This window comes from Saccostrea echinata, unplaced genomic scaffold (assembly GCF_033153115.1).
Source record: "Saccostrea echinata isolate AGI-Se365-2 ecotype Australia unplaced genomic scaffold, CSIRO_AGI_Sech_v1 ptg000022l, whole genome shotgun sequence".
Taxonomy (NCBI): Eukaryota; Metazoa; Mollusca; class Bivalvia; order Ostreida; family Ostreidae; genus Saccostrea; species Saccostrea echinata.
The window spans coordinates 16,298,975-16,320,561 of record NW_026889771.1 but is presented as its reverse complement, the minus strand read 5'-3'; the positions used below and the strand labels follow the sequence as shown (position 1 = coordinate 16,320,561).

General features: G+C 33.8%; 2 protein-coding genes across 2 annotated transcripts in view; one reads left to right on the top strand and one right to left on the bottom strand.

Annotated features, from left to right (window-relative positions):
• The window catches only part of LOC133190548 (adhesion G protein-coupled receptor L1-like), a 185,637-nt gene that overhangs the window by 92,905 nt on the left and 71,145 nt on the right, over positions 1-21,587 (bottom strand). The window lies entirely within an intron of this gene.
• LOC133190546 (inactive pancreatic lipase-related protein 1-like) lies at positions 3,621-20,931 on the top strand. The gene is made up of 6 exons (XM_061326232.1): positions 3,621-4,286; positions 4,401-4,714; positions 6,862-7,093; positions 17,949-18,065; positions 18,170-18,301; positions 20,406-20,931. Exons 1-6 carry the CDS (start codon positions 4,220-4,222, stop codon positions 20,645-20,647), a joined length of 1,104 nt encoding a protein of 367 aa, XP_061182216.1. The 5' UTR covers positions 3,621-4,219; the 3' UTR covers positions 20,648-20,931.

Here is a 21,587-nt window from a genome sequence, read left to right as displayed (position 1 = left end):
CCACTGGGCCAGAATAGCTGATTGAAAAGCCATTGAGCAGTGAGGGTTCTTTATCGTGCCAACGCCTACCGTGACATGGGGCCTTGGTTTATAAGGTCTTATCCGAAAGACCCGCAACTTTCACTTCAAAGTGCCGAGCGCTTAGGGAAGGAACAGTTGCCACTTCTTTTTTATCGACTAAGGTCAGTCCAGGCCGTGATTTGAACACACGACCTTCCGATCACGGAGAACGCTCTACCGACAGAGCTACCGTGACGGCGGCACTAGAAGTCAAAGAAACGGGTGTTCCTGATGAGACCTTAAAAACCGAGGTCATGGTAGGCGTTGGCACGATAAAGAACCCTCACTGCTCAATGGCCCTAAGTGCCGAGTAAAGATCTAAATTTGAAGCCCTTCACCGGTATATGGTAACGTCTCTATATGAGTGAAAAATTCTCGAATGGGACGTTAAACAATATATGTACACTCAATCATTGAATTCGTACATTCAGAATCAAAAAGTAATTCAAGATCAGTTCTCTTCTGAGCAGTTGTGTTAAATTGTATTTGAAAGTCCCAACGTAAGACTAAATCACTTCATTATTCGGGTTTTCCTGATTTTCATGTGCAAGAATATTGCACACGTCATATCTGCACATTTACAAGTTTTAGCTCTCACAATTTTGGTTCAGTTTCAAAATAACTTGATACACAAGGCATAGTTTTATATATCGGTATTTGATTTCGATGAACATTGTTGTCATGGCTACTAAAATTAGAAATTTATGTGAAATTCCTTCAAAATATTTTTAGTGGGAGAGACATGCATGATTCCTCACAACTTTGGTTACGTGACTTATATGGATATAGTTAATTAACAATTATTTGATTATGAATTAAATTTAAAAGTTTTTTTAAACATTGATTTTTTTTCAATGGCTCATTTTCAGCTAATGTGGTATGATCACTTGCATGCAGTGGGTGACATTTCTGATTTTAAAATTTCAGGACAGTAGCCAGTCAGAAGTCAGCTTTCACCATAAGCAGAGACAACGGAGTATTCAGAAAACATGAAACAGCTATCAACAGTTACAACTCTAAAGTAACTTATATAAAGTATGAGTGATTGATTGTATGTTGTTTAACATCTCATTCAAGTTTTCACTCATACAGAGACGTCACCTAATGCCGGTGAAGGATTTCAAACTTAGACCTATACTCGGCACTCGGGGCCATTGAGCAGTGAGGGTTCTTTATCGTGCCGACGCCTACCGAGACACGGAGCCTCGGTTTTTAAGGTCTCATGCAAAAGACCCGTGACTTTCACTTCTTGTGCCGGGCGCTTGGCGAAAGAACAGTCCCTGCCTATGTAAGTCCGAAATATCTGACGTTTTCCAGGCTTTTTACGATTTTAATATATGACGTGCAAGGAAAACGTCAGAACCGGCGCCATTATGAAAAGTGGAAAATCGCCGCCTCCAACCCAAGGCGTCATTCTTGGGTCAATTTTCGATACATGCAAACCGAATAAAACCTTACAAACTCATTTTCTTGTGTGATTGATTGTTGTTTTACGTCCCGTTCGAGAATTTTTCACTCATATAGAGAGGTCACCCCATACCGGTGAAGGACTTCAAATTTAGACCTTTACTCGGCACTCGGGGCCATTGAGCAATGAGGGTTCTTTATCGTGCCAAGACTTACCGTGACACGAGGCCTCGGTTTATAAGGTCTCATCCGAAAGACCCGCAATTTTCACTTCAAAGTGCCGAGCCCTTGGCGAAGGAACAATTGCTACCGTCAGTCGCGGCCGTGATTCAAACACACGATCTTCCGATCACGGAGCGAGCGCTATACCGACTTAGATACCGGGACGGCTACATGTATATTTCCTGTGTGGAATCATTGAAAGTATGTGAACTGTTTTTTAGTTACTTTCTTTTATTTTGTCCTACCGGTCACGGTAGCTCAGTCAGATAATATCAAAATATAAGGAAAGAGAGCAACTGTAACGTATATGAGTAGTGTGTGTCTGATGCTTATTTCATCATCAGATCTAAGTTGTTCCAGCACATCATTTTAAAGAGTCATAACTCTGCTTTGGTAATATTAATTTCAAAGAAACTTCAGCAGCTTATTTATATCAGCAAATGGTACCGACATATCAAATATCTGCAAAATCGAACTAGGTTTGTTTACTAATTAGAGTAATCTTTCTCGGCTGAAATATTTGAGAGTGATCTCCTTTGTAGAATTCTTTAGTCTGTAAAAACCAATGAAGTGTTTTATAAACAAGAAATAAGTACACTTCCTTCAACGGGAGGAATTAATCATCTCTACAGCAAAAAAGAAAAGTGGTGGATTTGTTGAATTCTATGTTCAGGGGACATAAAGTCAATAGATCGATACGGACCACAGCTGTGGTGGAAAGGGCAAAGATGAGATAGATACTAATAACAGTTGTCCATGTCGTGCGAGGACGCACCACGTCAAGTTCTACGAACAATACCCCACCCTCACCCCCAAGAAAAAGTGTCAACATCGTTTTTGAGCTTTTTCATGCAAAATAAATTATATCACAGAAACAATCAAGTGACTGAGACAGTTTAACAATAGATACAACAGGAAGTAACTAAAATAAAATATAAAAGTGCAGGTAGGTTATATCTGTGTCTTAATTTGTATCAATATTTAAAATTAAATGGGTAAAGAGTACCAGAATATAGCATTTAGTACCTTTACACCTTCACAAGAGTTCTTAAAAAGTTCTTGAAAAATTCTATGCGAAAGCCAGGGACATTACAAGTATCCTTAAATATCTGAACTACTAAACAGAGAACCCTAGAAAACTTTAAAGAATCTTAGAAAACCTACGTATACAGATATTTGTTTATTGTTTGTGAAAAAAATATTTGTTTTTTTAATACTAGTATTTAATATATCATACAGAAGCAAAATAAAAGAGTAAATTTCACTAAGGGTCTTAAGTTAATCGATAAAACTTTTCCTTTTTTTTTTTTTTTTTTTTTTTAAAAAAATTCGTTTGTTTTAAAGCTAGCAGATTTGTAGCTAATTGCCCTTGCAAATAAATCACCGCGGCTAGAAGCACCATATTAAAGAAGGATTTTAACATGGATCTTGTTTGTATTTACATGTAATTATTCTATGAAGAATCTTGGCAGAGATGAAAATATTTTAGATGATACAAGTATTTAATATTTAATTGTTTTATTTTTAAGAATGTTTTTGTTTTTCATGAAAAACATTTTCAAAAATTAAGAACAAATCTTATTTCATTGCAAAAACTTGATATATTTTGTTTTACTTTTATTTACAGTGTGTATAAATTACGATTTACAATGATCGCGATCATTTCTCCGTCTACCAAACTAGTGTGTCCAATTCCAGACTGCTATACATATCCCAGACATCAGTAAGTGGGGTGTGTGCAGCTTCTTATACTCCGCCATCATTGAAGCTGACAGTTACTTGTACATTCGACTAATTAGAACGGTGTCCAAGGAAGAGTAAAACTTCCATGGCAAGGGTGTGTGCCTGTAGTCGTCCAAAGTTTTAGAGAATCAGACGACAGAATGTGACGTTTGTGCTGACGTGTTATATATTAGATCTTCTATATAGGTAACAGACTGCATATATACATATACTTTATGATCGTGCTTATAGCTTTCCGATTATCGCAACAGAATTCCTGCTAGTAATAATTAACCTGATGTTCATTCCGTGCCGCTGCATCAGTGTCAGTGTACCCCTCTCTCAGTCGTAAAAAAACCCACAGAGTTGAAACCTTATTGAATTAGGATGATAGGAAAACATCAGCATCTGGTGGTTAAGAGAAAGAGAAAACATGGAAGTGCAGACTGATTCGATTGTTTGAGATTGTGGCATTTCTAAACAATCTCATTTCATTCAAGAATCTTACAAGATAATATACATATATCCTGCAGTTTATTTAATGTTTCACAAAAACTTACAACTTGCAATAAAAAAAGGCTTCACATCTGCAAATCCCAAGTCTGCAAGTGATCTTTCAAAATTTGACAATCCTTGGATGTCGAGTACGCCTGCGCTCTAATAATGACAAGTATAGCGTGTATCAATATTTAACGTTTTATCCACTACTACTCATTAGTCATTCAAAGGAGCTGTGTAAACTTTAAAAGTATCATACATTTCCGTCTTACTGTCCGGAAATTCAGCGGATTAGTTTTCACTTCTGAACATGGCCATCAGCTTTAGTGTCGGGATTTCAGTAGTAGTCCTTTTCTGTACCCAGCTACAAAGGGGCGGTAAGAACATGTAACTTAGGTTTTTTTCATAATTGGAATTTATGTAATCAAGACAAATATCCATTCAAATGCATATTTCTTTATTATTTGTTAATAAAAACGTTTTATTTGCAGATGCATGGGGGCTTCTAACATTATTCAAGTCTGCTACGCCGACTGAAGTTTGTTACAAGAAATACGGTTGTTTTAGCACAGAGGCACCTTTTACTAACACCAAAGGAATTTTACCACAAACTCCACAGTCTTTAGGAGTTCGTTTTCTGCTGTATACGAGGAAAAACCCACGAAAAGCAAAAAAGATAAAGAGATGTGGAAGGAAAGAAGTGTACTTAGACACTCCAAAACTGACCAAAGTAATCATTCACGGTTATGTTGATCGGGGACGAAAAGACTGGGTGAAGAGAATGACAAGGGAAATAATCAAGAATGTAAGTAAATCACCTTTAAGATTCAACATCCATCTGTTCACTCGTAAAAAATTTGTTCTTAGGCTTGTGATGTAAGTTATTATTAAAATAAAAATAATAATGACTTGGGGGGTTAATCTTGATAGAAATGATCGTTTGACAATTTTATAAAGGAATAGTAGACATTTATCACAAATATCTCCCTTATCAGAGGGTCGATGAACCTTAAGTATAGTTAGTTTTATTATATATATATATATATATATATATATATATATATATATATATATATATATATATATATATATATATATATTTATATATATATATATATATTTCTACTGCATCCTTAATTTTTTTTCTGTACATTTTTTAACATGGGTTTGATTGATTTGAAGGAAAAAAATATCACCATGCAAAAATCTGAGCTATAAAAATTGTTATCGTTTATTTGTTATAAATTAAATAATTAATATTAAATAATTATTTAAATTAATAAGTACATCTTGCATGCACATATAAACCAAATATTTTCACATCTTGACATATAGGGAAACACAATGAGATAAAATAAATAATAGATACACGAAAACAGAAAACCTGTTTTACGTGGTTCATAATATAACTGTTGGTTTGATTGTGTCAAAGCTGTTGTTATCAGTATCTGCTTCTACAGAAAGTTAATATAAATAAATAAATGAAAAAATATAAACTGTTATCCTGAGTCGGTCTATTTCGTGTTGTATATTAATTATGACTCGATTTCTTTATCTTTTTCAACATTAAGATGACAAATGAAAAGTGCCTCTTGTTGATGCATAAATTAATAAACTATTCGATTGACGATTTTTTCCCCTAGATCCATATATATAATTTTTACACTTTTATACAGTGTAATCTTTAAAATGTAGGTTTAAATATGTGTAAAAAGATGACTGTTTATCCTAGTTTAATAACTTTATATACTTTAAAATATAGAATTCTCTGCACCTTTGAATGAGGCACATTATCATCTTTTACAAAAAAAAAAAAAAAAAAAAAAAAAAAAAAAGGACAGTAAACGAAAGAAATTTTGTAAATTGTGGTGATTTTTAGGAAATCCTGACATAACATAATTAACCTGGTAGTTGACTGCGAACTGATTTCTGTGCTGATCCTCATTCCAGCATTGAGTTGATGGTGATTACCAAAGTCTAGCCAAGTTTCAAGGCATTCATGACATTCTTTGTAAGAAATAAAGCGCAACATGTCAATATCCACAAAATGTTCGATTTCTCCTCTAATTTTATTTATTAGGAAAAAATAATCATCTTTCAAATATTGTCTAGTATATACGTGTACGAGTACTTCGAATCAGTTCAAGTAATGTGACGAGTTTTTCTTTTTTTCCCCCTTAATTTATTAATTCTAAGATGCCCTTGTAAATAATAAAACATGGAAAATTTCCTTTATCAAATAACAGATTTTTGTTGGGTATGTTTTACTCATTACTATCTTTTTGTGACCTTTTGAAATATAATCTAGTCTACCATCAGAAAATTGATAATCATCCTTAAATTTTATACGATAAAAAATGACATGATTTATTGCAAAGAAATGTTCTCTCTTTTTGCCATATGACGCGTTTATTGCATTAAAACCACACCGTTATCAGTTTCAGCTTTGAAATGTATTTGACGTCAGGAGAATTTCGATACGTTTGAAAATGATTAGGTTTTAGCATGTAGATGAGGCGATATCCTCAGATCAGTGTATATTTGTTACCTTTTATTAACTGTATTAAGAGAACAGAAAATAATTTCTTCCACACATCAAGGAGATAATTGTAGATATACAACTTAGATTTACTCTCAATATATTTATATATTCAATTAATGCCCAGCGGCACAGCACGATACAAATTCTGATAATAAAGAGATTTAGATAAATTCACTTCTTTTTAAACCTTAATCTACAATGGGACCCCAAAAATAAAACTCAACAGGCAGTCATCATAAATACACATCTATTTACGCTATGGAATCGGCGTAGTGTAAAGTTCAGCATTCATGATTAAGAGGTTTCAGATATTATACCATTTTCAAATACATGTATTATATCCAATAATGACGGTTTGTGTTAACAGAAAAAAAAACAACTCAATAAACATCTTGTTTAATTTGCTACAGGCAGACGTGAACGTGGTAGTAGTTGACTGGAAGCGAGGCGCAATGACGCTAAACTACCTCCAGGCGGCCGCCAACACTCGTCTTGTGGGCGTCATTGCAGCTTTAATGGTTGAGAAACTTAACTACACTTATAATATAGCGCCATCAATGATCCACATCATAGGGCATAGTCTTGGAGCACATATAGCAGGATATATTGGAGAAAGGGTCCCTGGAATAGCACGAATAACGGGTAAATGTCATATATTACAAAATGTCACCTCCAATTACAATTTTCAAGCAAATTGCATGTAACTTTTAACTTTATAGATTTGTGGTACATGTGTATCTCTCTTTTACATTTTAACATGCATTCTCTGTAAGCACCAAAAAATCTTGGAAACGACATCTCTCCGATTTTGATGAAATTTGCACCACAGGTGCAGCTTGGCACAAAACTAGTAAATATGGTGTTAGAAGTTTCACACGTGCACCCGGTTGCCATGGAGACGGATCCATTGAATTTGGCCATGTTTGGCCCTTTTTGACCAAATAAAAACATGAAAATTGAGGAAATGTAAATGCATTTTTATCTTTATGTAGTAAACTCAAACATAAATCATTGTATCATAAGAAAACATCAACTTTTAAGGTATACAGGGCATATAATCGGTTATTCCAGAATTATTCCCACTCTAAGAAAAAGGTCCTGTAAAATGACCTAGTTTCTGAAAATGTGTAAAATGGGAAATTTGGTATTTTTTGAGAACTTTAAGGTTAAATAAAAAAAATTGTCTATGGAAAATTTTCAAATCTTATGTGTGTTTTCATACTTCAGAATTAAGAGTGTCACCTCATGAAAAAATTGGAGTGGGATCTCAATACTATTTTTAGTAACATGTATCTATAAATAGACATATTTCAGAAAAATCTAAAAAATCAAATTTGGGCAGAGTTTAAGATGCCATTGTTAGGTATTTAAGAAATATACTGTAAAAGTCAATATGTTAATGACAGAAACTGGACACCAATAACTACTATGCATATTATTTGAAGGGAGTTCCGTTTTCTATTTATAGCTTCAAATGCCGTAAAATAGACATGTCTCATAATATGTGTAAAAATGACTATTTTCTATCATTTAGAAGCTCCACTAAAACATAAGTGATAAACATACTGCTCTCACCAATATTTCATCAATTAGAACAAGGGATAATACAATAACTCACACATTATTGAGGATAGGCTCTCATTTCTATAAATAGTACAAATGTCTAAAAATAGACACATGGGAAATTAATGACGAAATGTAGATTTTTGCACTATTTCTCACATTAGAGATGAACAATTTGCATACTCACTGTCATTAACTGTAACTGACATAATGTGACTGACAAGTACAGGAGAGCATTAACTGAAATGCAGAATAATAAGCAGAGGTTTCCATTTCTATTTATAGTAACAATTGTTTAAAAATAGACATTCTGCAAATTATCAAGAAAATGTAGAATTTTGCACTATTTTCTCACATTGGGGATGGACAATTTGCAGACAAACTGCTATTTAATTAACTTTTAATAACATAAGGGGAACAACAAGTACAAGAAAGCATTAACTGAAATGCAGAATAATAAGCGGAGGTTTCCATTTCTATTTATAGTAACAAATGTTTAAAAATAGACATACTGCAAATTATTAAAGAAATGTAGAATTTTGCACTGTTTCTCACATTAGGGATGGACAATTTGCAGACTAACTGTTATTTACTGGTTGTTGACATAAGGCTACTGACAAGAGCAGGGCAGCATTAACTGAAATACAGTACATTCAGTGGAGGTTTCCATTTCTATTTATAGTAACAAATGTTTTAAAAATCATATCATAGAGGAAATGTAGAATTTTGCACTATTTCTCACATGAGGGATGGGAAATCTGCAGACTTATTGTTATAAAGGTTATGTATTCGACAAGAAAAACACAGCATTAACTGAAAAGTAGAATAATCGGTGGAGGTTTCCATTTTTAGCTCTTCTGAGCCAAAGGCTCAAAGAGCTAATGCTATGGCCATTTGTGCGGTGTGCGTAAACTTTATAGAATATGGGCCATAACTCAAGAACCCCTTTGCCAATTATTGTCAAATTTGTTACAGGGTATCCTTGGCCCAACAGCTCCCATTTTTACTAAAACTAGGGTTGTGACCCTTAAACAAGGGGAGATAATTAGGAAAATAGAAACAAAAGTACTGATTGCTAAAAAATCTTCTTCTCAAGAACCACTGGGCAGATTATTATCAAACTTACACAAAAGGATGAGAATATGTAGTTAATTAAAATTTGCACGGGGAATCACCCTGGGGCAAAGGGCATGGTCTCAAGGTCACTTCAAAGTTGACCAAAAATTACATTATATTAAAATGTTGATATTTTGCTTACTATACGGACGTGGATCATCAAATCTTGTCAGTTGATGCATCTGAGGACCTCATATCATGTTGACTCAAAAGTAGGTCACGATGACCTACTTTTTAAATTTTGCGGCCATTCTTTTTCAAAATGATTTAGAGGCATATTTTAAACAATTTAAGGCCTATGATCATTAAACTTTGTCAGTTGATGTATCTTGGGTCCTCGAAGTATGTTGACTAAAAAGTAGGTCACCTTGACCTACTTTTTGAATTTTATGGCTAATCTCTTTCAAAACAATTAAGGTCATTAATTAGAATACTGAGAGGTTTAGAATCATTAAATTTTGCAAGATGATGCATCTTGGGGCCATAAAACATATTTATTAAAAAGGAGGTCACAGTGACCTACTTTTTGAACTTTGCAGGCATTCGATTTCAAAGCGTTTTAGAGGCATAATTTGGACATTTTAAGGCCTATGATCATAAAACTTTGTAAGTTGATGCATCTTGGGTCCTCGAAAAACGTCAACTGAAAAGTAGGTCACAATGACCTACTTTTCAATTTATATCTAATTAAATATTTCGGGTACTAATTGGGTTAGCATCATCAAACTTTGTCAGATAATGTCTAAAATACTGAGCATGTTCATCTTTCAAAATATCACAATATGTCTATTTTAGACATGTTTCTATAAAAAGAATGGAGAACCCATTCTCAATAATGTGTGAAATATAGTGGAGATTGGTAGAACTGTAAAAAAAAATTTCTACGAATTTTCTAATTGATGTAAAATTGTCATTTTTAGCTTTATTGGGACTTACTTTTAAAACTAGGTAGCTATTAAATTCATTCCTTATTATGTAATTTTCATCACCAAGTGTAATTGATTGATTGACTACTGTTTAATGCCAAGGCGACATTATTTCAGCCATATTTCAGCGGGCACTAAGTGTGAAAAAATAACAATTTCTCCTTCAAATTGTACATAATTAAAATGTAACATCAAGCGGTTCGATACGTTTTTGACTTAAGTCAGTGTGACCTAGGCAACACAGGTTATATGGTATAAACTAGTTTTTTATCCAATCAAATGACGAGTAAAAACCAAAATTAAATTATATACAAGTAGACTACACTGAGATACATCACTCTGCTTATCAGTTTTTGGTTTTGATGAATGGCATTGCTATGGTGACTAAAATTAAAAATTCCTGTCAAATTCTATCAGGAAGCTTCTTCTACAGCTTTGATCTGATTCCAAGAAGACTGCACTAAGACACATAATCCTGTACATCAGATTTTAGTTTTAGATAACAGTGTTGTCATGGTAACCAAAAAAAAAGGAAATTTTGGTCAATTTTTTCAAAGGCTACTCCTATTACAGTTTTTGACCAACTGCAATTTTGACACAAAAAGAGGCTAAATAAGGATATTTTTTTTATTTACTGTCAAGTCCAAGTGCTACTGCCTAGCTACTTTTCTCTTCCTTTGTTAAATAAATACCAGTAGAGCTACAGTCTCGTCAGAGACTTCTGGTTCCTTATATGCTGAGGGGTATGTTTTTGTTGATGTTTATTGCAATTAATATTGACTAGTTCTTGTAAGTCACAATATGATTATGACAGAAAATCTGCTAATTTTCCACTTCTTACGTTTGAAATAGTGCAAGAACCTACATTTTCTAAATTATTTGAGATACTGTAAAATCATTAAATTTTGTGGGTGTTTTATGGCATAGAGAGACCCACAAATATATGTCCTCCACGAAATGTAAAATTCAAATATATAACAACTTTTAAACAATATAAAAGCTTTTCTTCATTCACAAAGAAAATCCCCTTTACCAACTAATTTTTTCTTCAAACCACGAAAAAATTACCCCACGAAAAATAGGTGATCTTTCACATGTTTACCCCTTTATCCCGTGGATATCACTCATTGGATATATTTTTTTTTTTTGATATCCCACAGATATGATGTCACAATGGGTTTTAGCGTGAGAGTGGAGAAGTAAAATGAAGTAGATTCCTATATAAAAACAGTGTAAAACATTGATTGTGATGTATAAAACATAGGATAAAAAGAATCTTCCATGATTTGTGGTTGGATATGAATTTTATCCAACTCGTTGTGAGTTTTTTATCCCCTCGCCAAGGCTCGGGAGTAAAAAAAACACACAACTGGTTGGATAAAAATCATATTCAAGCACAAACCATGGGAGTACCTATATATACATTACATATATTTTTAGTTTATTGTTACTGTAACAAGAGGCCCAAGGTCCTTAACGGTCACCTGAGTATAATACAACAATTTAGAAGTTAAATACACTGACAGATGAAGCTTTGTTGCTCTAAAGCAAGAGAAGTAGGAAGATCAGGATCAACAAAATAATTAGTCTAGTATTCACTTAAGTTCTAATCTGTCCCCCACTTAATATTATCACCAAGCAGACTATTAACAAACTATTAGTGCTTCTGTACTATTTTTAAACCCATGTTAAGACCTCTAGCATTGACCTCTCTTATGGTCTTTGAAGAACTTTTAATAAGATAAGTTATTTTTGTCTCATTTTTATTTATCTATTACTTACAGGTCTGCCTGATTATTAAAACTAAGAAAGTACTTTTTGAATTATACGATAAACATTCTTGCATAATTATCTTATTCTATTAATCTTTCAAATACATTATTTACAGTGATTAATTATCAAAGGTGAATGGAAAAGGGGAATAACTTCTCTCAGTAGAATACAAATTAATAGAGCCTGTCCAGGACCAGAATGCTTAGACAAATTGTCCAGATGTTCAAAAATCTGGTAGAAATACGCTTACTTATATCATTTAAACTTTTACTCAGTTTGCTTTCGATATGCCCAGAAGCAGAGAAGAATTTCAAAGGTACAATGCATTTTCAATACAGATTCAACAAAGCCTTACCCTAACACCAGAACCCAAGACCAAAGGTCAAGAAATTTACAAATTTGGAAGAGTTACCCTCATCATCATAACTATGGACTTCAAAGAATTAACACTTTTCCACTATATTATCAAAAGCCCTCCCCCCCTTCCTCGTTATGCCAGAACCCCTGACCATAGGACCACAAGATTTAAAAATTCTGTTCGAAGCTCCCATCTTCATCATAGCTAAGCAATTTATTTATTAGCTCAACACTAAGGAGCAGACAGGATTAGTTAATGATTAATTAATAGAATTAATGCATTTTCACTATATAATCAATAGAGCCCCCCTCCCCCCCCCCTCCTCAAGAACCCCAAAAACTGAGGCCATGTATTTAAAAATTTTGGAAGAGGCATCCTTGCCTATCATAATCATGCACTTAGTTTGTTTAAATAATCTCCAGTAGCAAAGAAGAAGATTTTCATAGAATCAATGCATTTTCACTATATGATCAATAGAGCCCCACCCTAACACCGGACCCCCTGACCCTGGGGCCATGAAATTCACAATTTTTAAAAAGGCATCCTTATGCATCATAACCATGCACTTAGTTTGTTTACATAATCTCCAGTAGCAGAGAAGAAGATTTTCAAAGAATCAATGCATTTTCACTATATAATCAATAGAGCCTCACCCTAACACCAGAACCCCTGACCCTGGGGCCATGAAATTCACAATTTTGGTTGAGGCACTCTTGCTCATCATAACTATGTACTTAGTTACTTTATTTAATACCCAGGAGCAGAGAAGAAGATTTTCAAAGAATTAATGCATTTTCACTATATAATCAATAGAGCCCTGCCCTAACACCAGAACGCCTGACCCAGGGGCCATGGCTTTCACAATTCTGGAAGGGACCCACCTCCTCATCATAACTATGTACTTAGTTTCTCACCTTAATGCCCAGGAGCAGAGGAGAAGATTTTCAAAGAATTAATGCATTTTCACTATATAGTCGATAGAGCCCCGCCCTAACACCAGAACCCCTGACCCTGGGGCCATGAATTTCACAATTTTGGAAGAAGCACTCTTGCTCATCATAACTATGTACTTAGTTTGTTTACATAATCTCCAGTAGCAGAGAAGAAGATTTTCAAAGAATCAATGCATTTTCACTATATAATCAATAGAGCCCCACCCTAACACCAGAACCCCTGACCCTGGGGCCATGAATTTCACAATTTTGGAAGAGGCACTCTTGCTCATCATAACTATATACTTAGTTACTTTATTTAATACCCAGGAGCAGAGAAGAAGATTTTCAAAGAAATAATGCACTTTCACAATATGATCTATATAGCCCCACCCTGGGGCCAGAACCCCTGACCCTGGGGCCATGAATTTCACAATTTTGGAAGAAGCACTCTTGCTCATCATAACTATGTACTTAGTTTGTTTACATAATCTCCAGTAGCAGAGAAGAAGATTTTCAAAGAATCAATGCATTTTCACTATATAATCAATAGAGCCCCACCCTAACACCAGAACCCCTGACCCTGGGGCCATGAATTTCACAATTTGGGAAGAGGCACTCTTGCTCATCATAACTATGTACTTAGTTACCTTATTTAATACCCAGGAGCAGAGAAGAAGATTTTCAAAGAAATAAGGCACTTTCACTATATGATCTATATAGCCCCACCCTGGGGCCAGAACCCCTGACCATGGGGCCATGAATTTCACAATTTTGGTAGAGGGCTCAATGCTTATTACAATGATGCCAACAGTTTGACTGCTTGATGTCCAGGAGTAAAGAAGAAGATTTTTAAAGATTGCATTATTTTTGGTGGTTTTAGCCCCACCCCTCAGGCCCCAGGGGGGCAGGGACCATGAATTTCACAATTTTTGTTCCCCTTCACCGATAGATGCTATATGCCAAATTTGGTTGAAATTGGTTAAGCGATTTCAGAGAAGAAGCTAAAAATGTTCAAATGTTAACGCACGACGCACGCCGACGGACGAGAACGGATAGCAATAGGTCACCTGAGTGACTCAGGTGACCTAATAAAAAATGGAGACCCCATGCTCATTAATGTGTGAAGTGTTGTATGACCACATGTACTTGAAGATGGCATATTTTAGAGAGCAATGTTATTTTAAATATTTTTGTGAAGGTTGTAATTGGGGGAAAATTTCATTTTTTCTCATATGCTGAGACATATGTATTTTTAAGTATTTGGTGTTATAAATAGAAATGGAAATAATCTCCGCAGATTATTTTGCATTTCAGCTAATGCTCTCTTGTTCTTGTCAGTCATTACATTAATAATAGTAAGTCTGCAAATTGAGCATTCCTTATGTTAGAAATAGGGCAAAAATCTATATTTCCTTGATTATTTCCAATATGTCTATTTTTAGACATACACGTATGTTGCTATAAATAGAAATCGAAACCTCCGCTGATTATTGTGCATTTCAGTAAATGCTTTCCTGTTCTTGTCATTCACCTTTTGTCAATAACAGTTAGTAAAAGTTAATCGGCAAAATGTCCATTCCTAGTGTGCGAAAATCTATATTCCCTTGATTTTTTGCAATTTGTCTATTTTTACACATGTGTTGCTATAAATAGAAATTGAAACCCCCACTGATTATTCTGCATTTCAGTTAATGCTCTCTTGTACTTGTCGGTCACCTGATGTCAATAACAGTAAATAGCAGTTAGTCTGCAAATTGTCCATCCCTAATGTGAGAAACAGTGCAAAATTCTACATTTTTTCAATAGTTATAAAACGTTTGTTACTATAAATAGAAATGGAAACCTCCGCTTATTATTCTGCATTTCAGTTAATGCTTTCTTGTACTTGTTGTTCCCCTTATGTTATTAACAGTTAATAGCAGTTTGTCTGCAAATTGTCCATCCCTAATGTGAGAAAATAGTGCAAAATTCTACATTTTCTTGATAATTTGTAGAATGTCTATTTTAAAACAATTGTTACTATAAATAGAAATGGAAACCTCTGCTTATTATTCTGCATTTCAGTTAATGCTCTCCTGTACTTGTCAGTCACATTATGTCAGTTACAGTTAATGACAGTGAGTATGCAAATTGTTCATCTCTAATGTGAGAAATAGTGCAAAAATCTACATTTCGTCATTAATTTCCCATGTGTCTATTTTTAGACATTTGTACTATTTATAGAAATGAGAGCCTATCCTCAATAATGTGTGAGTTATTGTATTATCCCTTGTTCTAATTGATGAAATATTGGTGAGAGCAGTATGTTTATCACTTATGTTTTAGTGGAGCTTCTAAATGATAGAAAATAGTCATTTTTACACATATTATGAGACATGTCTATTTTACGGCATTTGAAGCTATAAATAGAAAACGGAACTCCCTTCAAATAATATGCATAGTAGTTATTGGTGTCCAGTTTCTGTCATTAACATATTGACTTTTACAGTATATTTCTTAAATACCTAACAATGGCATCTTAAACTCTGCCCAAATTTGATTTTTTAGATTTTTCTGAAATATGTCTATTTATAGATACATGTTACTAAAAATAGTATTGAGATCCCACTCCAATTTTTTCATGAGGTGACACTCCTAATTCTGAAGTATGAAAACACACATAAGATTTGAAAATTTTCCATAGACAATTTTTTTTATTTAACCTTAAAGTTCTCAAAAAATACCAAATTTCCCATTTTACACATTTTCAGAAACTAGGTCATTTTACAGGACCTTTTTCTTAGAGTGGGAATAATTCTGGAATAACCGATTATATGCCCTGTATACCTTAAAAGTTGATGTTTTCTTATGATACAATGATTTATGTTTGAGTTTACTACGTAAAGATAAAAATTCATTTACATTTCCTCAATTTTCATGTTTTCATTTGGTCAAAAAGGGCCAAACATGGCCAAATTCAATGGATCCGTCTCCATGGCAACCGGGTGCACGTGTGAAACTTCTAACACCATATTTGCTAGTTTTGTGCCAAGATGCACCTGTGGTGCAAATTTCATCAAAATCGGAGAGATGTCGTTTCCAAGCCCTATAGTAATTTTTTTGGTGCTTACAGAGAATGCATGTTAATGCACAGAACAAAGAACTTCATCATTTTTGTGGGAAGTTTTCCGATGGTCATACATGCAGGTCATTACTTGGCCTGATTAAATCACATTGTTACCCGTCAGGATACTTCCAAGTTTTTCATATTAATCCCCCCTCCCAATAAAAATACTTGTTTTATTGAATCCAATTTGAGGAGAATTTTTACATGTATGCATTAAACCAGTCTTTCAGCTTTTTTCTCCGTACATTTATACAACTCTATTTCATTGTGAAGTTGCTGTTAATGTCAGTTGCATAGAACATCAGTATTTTCAAATGTATTTATTTTTTTTCTGGGTGATCACCCTAAATCCTGAATGGTATTCGGTATTTTCCCTTCAGTTGTTTTCCCTCACAATAACTGTACAAATTTGCTTGAAAATATCAATGGATCCTGTCCTTCCTGATATACTTTGTTTTAACAAATAAATTATAACAACATGACTATCTTGGGACAAGCCACACACATTCTGGTAAATACATGACCTGGCCTATGGACGATACACAAGGTAAACAGTCATGATTCTGTGTCTAGATATAACAAATATAATCAGTATTGTTTACGATCAAGAAAGCTAGGCTTAAATTTAGTTAATCACGTATTCTTATAATTAATTTATAGTGCCAAATCTGCCTCTGCAGAAGTAAAACAAATATATCATTTGAAACATGAAAGTGCATAGCTATTTTAAAAAATCGCAATATGAATTACGTACTTCATGCTGTTTTTCAATATGAATTACGTGCTTCATGCTGTCTTTTGTTTACCCCAATCGAAATGAATGCGGTTAGAAAGCTTAATTTATACAATAAGTTTATACGTGCGTTGATGAACTATAGTTGGAAACCAAAGCAATTAAAATCTAACATCTCTAAGATACATGTAACGCACATCAAATTTTATTAACTATAAATATTTAAGAAACAGTTTGAGCACATTAGTTATAGGAATGTGAAGTATATAATTTGATTACTAGTAAGAACAAAACAGGCATAATTTTCATTTAAAAGAATTAAAAGAAAGTTGTTTCTTCTTATTCTATAAAGACTTTCAAATCTGATAATCAGCTAAATAAAAAACAATATTCCCCAAATGGTTTATCATTTGATTCTGTTTTAAGCGGGTCAAAGGAATGCACATTACTTAAAGGATAAGTAAAACATGCATTTCATCGTTATCTAATTACAAAGTGTGTGTCGAATGCCACATAAATATCGCACAAAGATAAGAAAACATGTATCTTAGCACAAAAAAAAAAATGATTATTTCAAATTATTGAATTTTATTGCACAAATTGAACAAGCAAATTCAAAAAATTGTGGTCCCCCCCCCCCTAATGGGCGAGGGTTTTCTTTTCCAACATGTCTCAAGACTGAGACGTATGTTTTCGAGCAAAATTATTCCAACGACAATGGAATTATTTCTATTCTTCTACAGAAAATAATGGATCTGGAAAATTTATGTGTTGGGGTATTCTATATTCATTGTTAGCAGGTCACCGTTGTCGTTTAATGTCATTTCTTAATCTAATGAAACAAATAAGATTCTGTGACTCTTTATCTTAAACAAGTCACAGTGACAAACATAATAATTTTACGGTATGAACTCAGTTTGAGTAGAGGTAAGTGTGAGGTTGAAATGATTGAAAGGAAATAATTAAAAAATGAAATCATACTTACAGGATTAGATCCAGCTGGCCCTGCTTTCGAGGGAGCAGATTCCCTAGTCCGCCTGGATTCTTCCGATGCAGATTTTGTAGACGTTATACACACGGATTCAGATTCCCTTATAAATACAGGTATGAGTTTCAGGCTTATGTAATTTGTTAAGTGACGAATATACATGTATCTGTATCAGGTGCAAAACTTAAGCCTTTTGTGTAACTTTTGTTTCATTTTCAAGATTTACAACCTGGATTTGGGACCAAACAGCGATTGGGAGACATTGATTTTTACCCAAACCACGGAAATAATCAACCAGGGTGTGCGAATTCCGTCCAAGATCACTTCAAATTATTCTTCTCTGGAAATACAGGTAGGAATTTCTTAAGGAAGTTTCAACCATTCTGTAATTTTCACATTTTTTCCTCGTAAACCAAACATGGTACAGATGGGACTTTAAAAAGAGGGTGGGTTTTTAGAAGAAAAAGTGATTGTGGGTCTTTAAAAGTCTGAAAACTAGGTCCCAAAAGATGAAACTTAAAATATATTCTTAATTAAGAGTAAATTCAAGTTTCAACATAAAAAGCATGTCCTTTGGACATGATGCATCCACATAAGGGTAACACATTTAACAAAGGAGAATATTGGAGCAGATGCTAAATATCTTCTCTTCAAATCAAAGGCGGTATTATTAATTAAATCAATAACTTATGTGCTGTAGATTTGTAACTGTTTAAATGATAACTCAGAGCTCCAGATAAGGTGCGTATTTGCAGAAATATGCATTGAATTTTTCAAAATACGCATTAAAATTTAAAACAGGGCGTACATTTACGCATTAGCAATCATAAATAAGCATTACACTATGAAAGTACTGCGTACAATGGATGGGATTTTAACTCATTATGTGAATTGAAGTCAGCTGTTTGAATTTTTATCAAAAGGAAATTTTGATTAAGCGTATTTGGAATAACCTAGACCGATTTCCAGTTCGAGAGAAAGATTTGAATATTAAATACTCGTACTTTGTCTGAAAATATCACAGATTCCCACTTTTCATATAACATCCAAATTTTCGTTTTTGACACGTACAGGTGATATTGTCAAAATTGGGCAAAATTGAACACGCGTTGTGTGTAATTTATTCTTTATCACTGTTTATTAAACAGTTCTTGTATATTAACCATTTTCTGTAGCAACAATATCATCTATAGTCCGCCGACAACTTTTATTAATTGTATGAAAATATTGCTTTTTTGCGTTTCACATGCTCTTGTGCTATAAATAGCACCACGCGACTTTTAATGCAAACGGGGAGTAACTCTAAAACTTTTACCTCTATCGATGCCAACAATTTATATAGCAAAACCTAGAATATATTTCTGATTAAAAAGACAAACAAACAAACAACACGGAAAACAACGGGGCTGGATATTTTGAGAGGGACAGGTGGGGATTAGAATCTAAAGATTAATTTTATTTGGCCAAAGGTCTCGGTAACTCTTGCTACGATCGATATAGGCCTAGTCTTAAATGGAGTTCAGCGTGTCCGTGGTAACTTTGCCTATTGTATGGTCTTTCTCGTGAATAAAAAAACCCGAAATGTTTCTCAGTTATAACTAAAAGCTGACAAAATTTTTAAAATTTCATTAACCTAATTGATAAATGCAGAAACTAACATTTCTTAAATACATTCCTCTTTCAAAAACACTTATATCGATAACAAGCTAAAAATCTTGTTGAAAACGTAATACGGCGGTTACTCGAACATTCCCGCTGCCATTTCTGATCACTGTCCAACATTAGATGTCAAAAGAGCAATTGATTAACATAATACTCTTTGATTATTTTGCTGAAAAGCAAAATCTGCATTGATTTCAAAATCAGGGAGTAAATACACTTTGAGGTAAAAAATCATCTGGAGCTCTGGATAACATTGAAGTTAAGAGTGTAATCCTTAAAAATACATAAAAACTTTCAAGATTTTATCGGGAACTATTAAATCGAAAGCATCATCAGGTTGATAAATTTCAGTTTCTTCAAGTCATAGTTCAGGATGGGTCAAAGGAAGAGTTTTATTTTTTCAACAAAGGAATTAACTTCGTCTTCCTCAAATATATTAAAATATCAATTGTCATATCAGTGGCAATCATCTAATCTATTAGAACTAAAATTTGTTATATCAATGGCAAACATTTATATATACAGTGCAATGTGTATTTTTTGCGAAATATTAATTTTTACTTTATAAATACATGTAATTGTTAGAAAGGGTATTTTGGCGAGGTGGCTCAAGTTGCCAATTATTTAGTTTGAAACATGTAATGAAAGTGATCCTTAAGAAATTTGTCATATTCAGCAAGACATGTTTTTTTTCCCACGAAGACAACGTCCAAAATGTTAACAAAAAAACTACCTGTTTTTACAAAATTAATTAAATAGATTTCTAATCTAATTTTTTAAAACATTATTTTCAGATTTTATGCACCTGGTTATATGCAATCACTTACGAGTCCTAAGACTGTTTACAGAGTCTATCAACGGACCATGTCATTTCCGGTCGAACCCATGCACTCTGGAACTTTTGGGACATTCCGGGTGTGACACATGTGGTACTCGTGGATGTGCCATAATGGGATATCATGCGGACAGGAATCGAAATAAAACAGGAGTTTATACCCTTATTACAAACGATAAATCACCCTTCTGTCTGCAATGAACTTATTAATTGTTCACCATATAGTATTTTAGACGATATAAAGTCCAAGAAAATAATGACTGCGAAGTAGTGTACCACCATAGTAGTGTGCCACCAAGATATGATCTGTATAATATTCGGAAAATCCTAGACATGACACAATTTGATTTTTGTATATTGGTATTTAATCCAAAGATTGATATGCCTGATCTGAAGAAATTGTTGAGTTTTGACTGCTTATATTTTGTGAGGTTGTCATGTACTGCTATTTTATTTCTCCAAAAATAAAATAATAATGCTCCTAGTATGCTGCAAACTTCAGTGATTTTCATATCTCACTTTCTAAAAAAAATTGTTTATGAAATCTGCACCACTTACCAATCCATCATCTGTACTTCTTGTTTACAACGTATAAACAGTGTTTTAGTTTTCATCCCTGTCAGAGTACTTCTTTCTCTTGGATGTTTTTCCCGATTTTAGCCCAATCCTAAATCAAATTACGTGTGTGGGCTGAATCCACAAAACTTGGGAATAATTGCATGTAAGTATGCTTTCATTTGGCCCTGCCCGGGTTCGAATCTCGTTCGCCGTGTCGCGTCAAACCTAAGACGTAAACATAGGTAGTGACTGTTTCTTTGCTAAGAAGTGAAATTCACGATTGGCGCAATATTCTGCTCAATGGCCCTAAGTGCCGAGTAAAGGTCTAAATTTGAAGCCATTCACCGTTATATGGTGACGTCTCTTTATGTGTAAAAAAATTCTCGAAAGGGACGTAAAACAACATACAATCAATCAACCTTGGAAATTTTGATAAATGTTCATCTAGTTATATAAAATAGACCACTGTTTCAATAAATATTCTGTATCAAGGAAAAAATATGTTTAATGTGCTACAGACAGGATCGGTTCTATAGTGTCTAGATGTCACGGTGTAGGGTTCACAGTACCAAGATTGATTCAA

Bases quoted from the DNA above. Each gene is read 5' to 3' on its own strand.
- LOC133190546 (XM_061326232.1), top strand. From the start codon at position 4,220: ATGGCCATCAGCTTTAGTGTCGGGATTTCAGTAGTAGTCCTTTTCTGT. The intron at 4,715-6,861 runs GTAAGTAAATCA...AATTTGCTACAG, and splicing joins CAAGGGAAATAATCAAGAAT to GCAGACGTGAACGTGGTAGT. The intron at 18,302-20,405 runs GTAGGAATTTCT...CATTATTTTCAG, and splicing joins ATTCTTCTCTGGAAATACAG to ATTTTATGCACCTGGTTATA.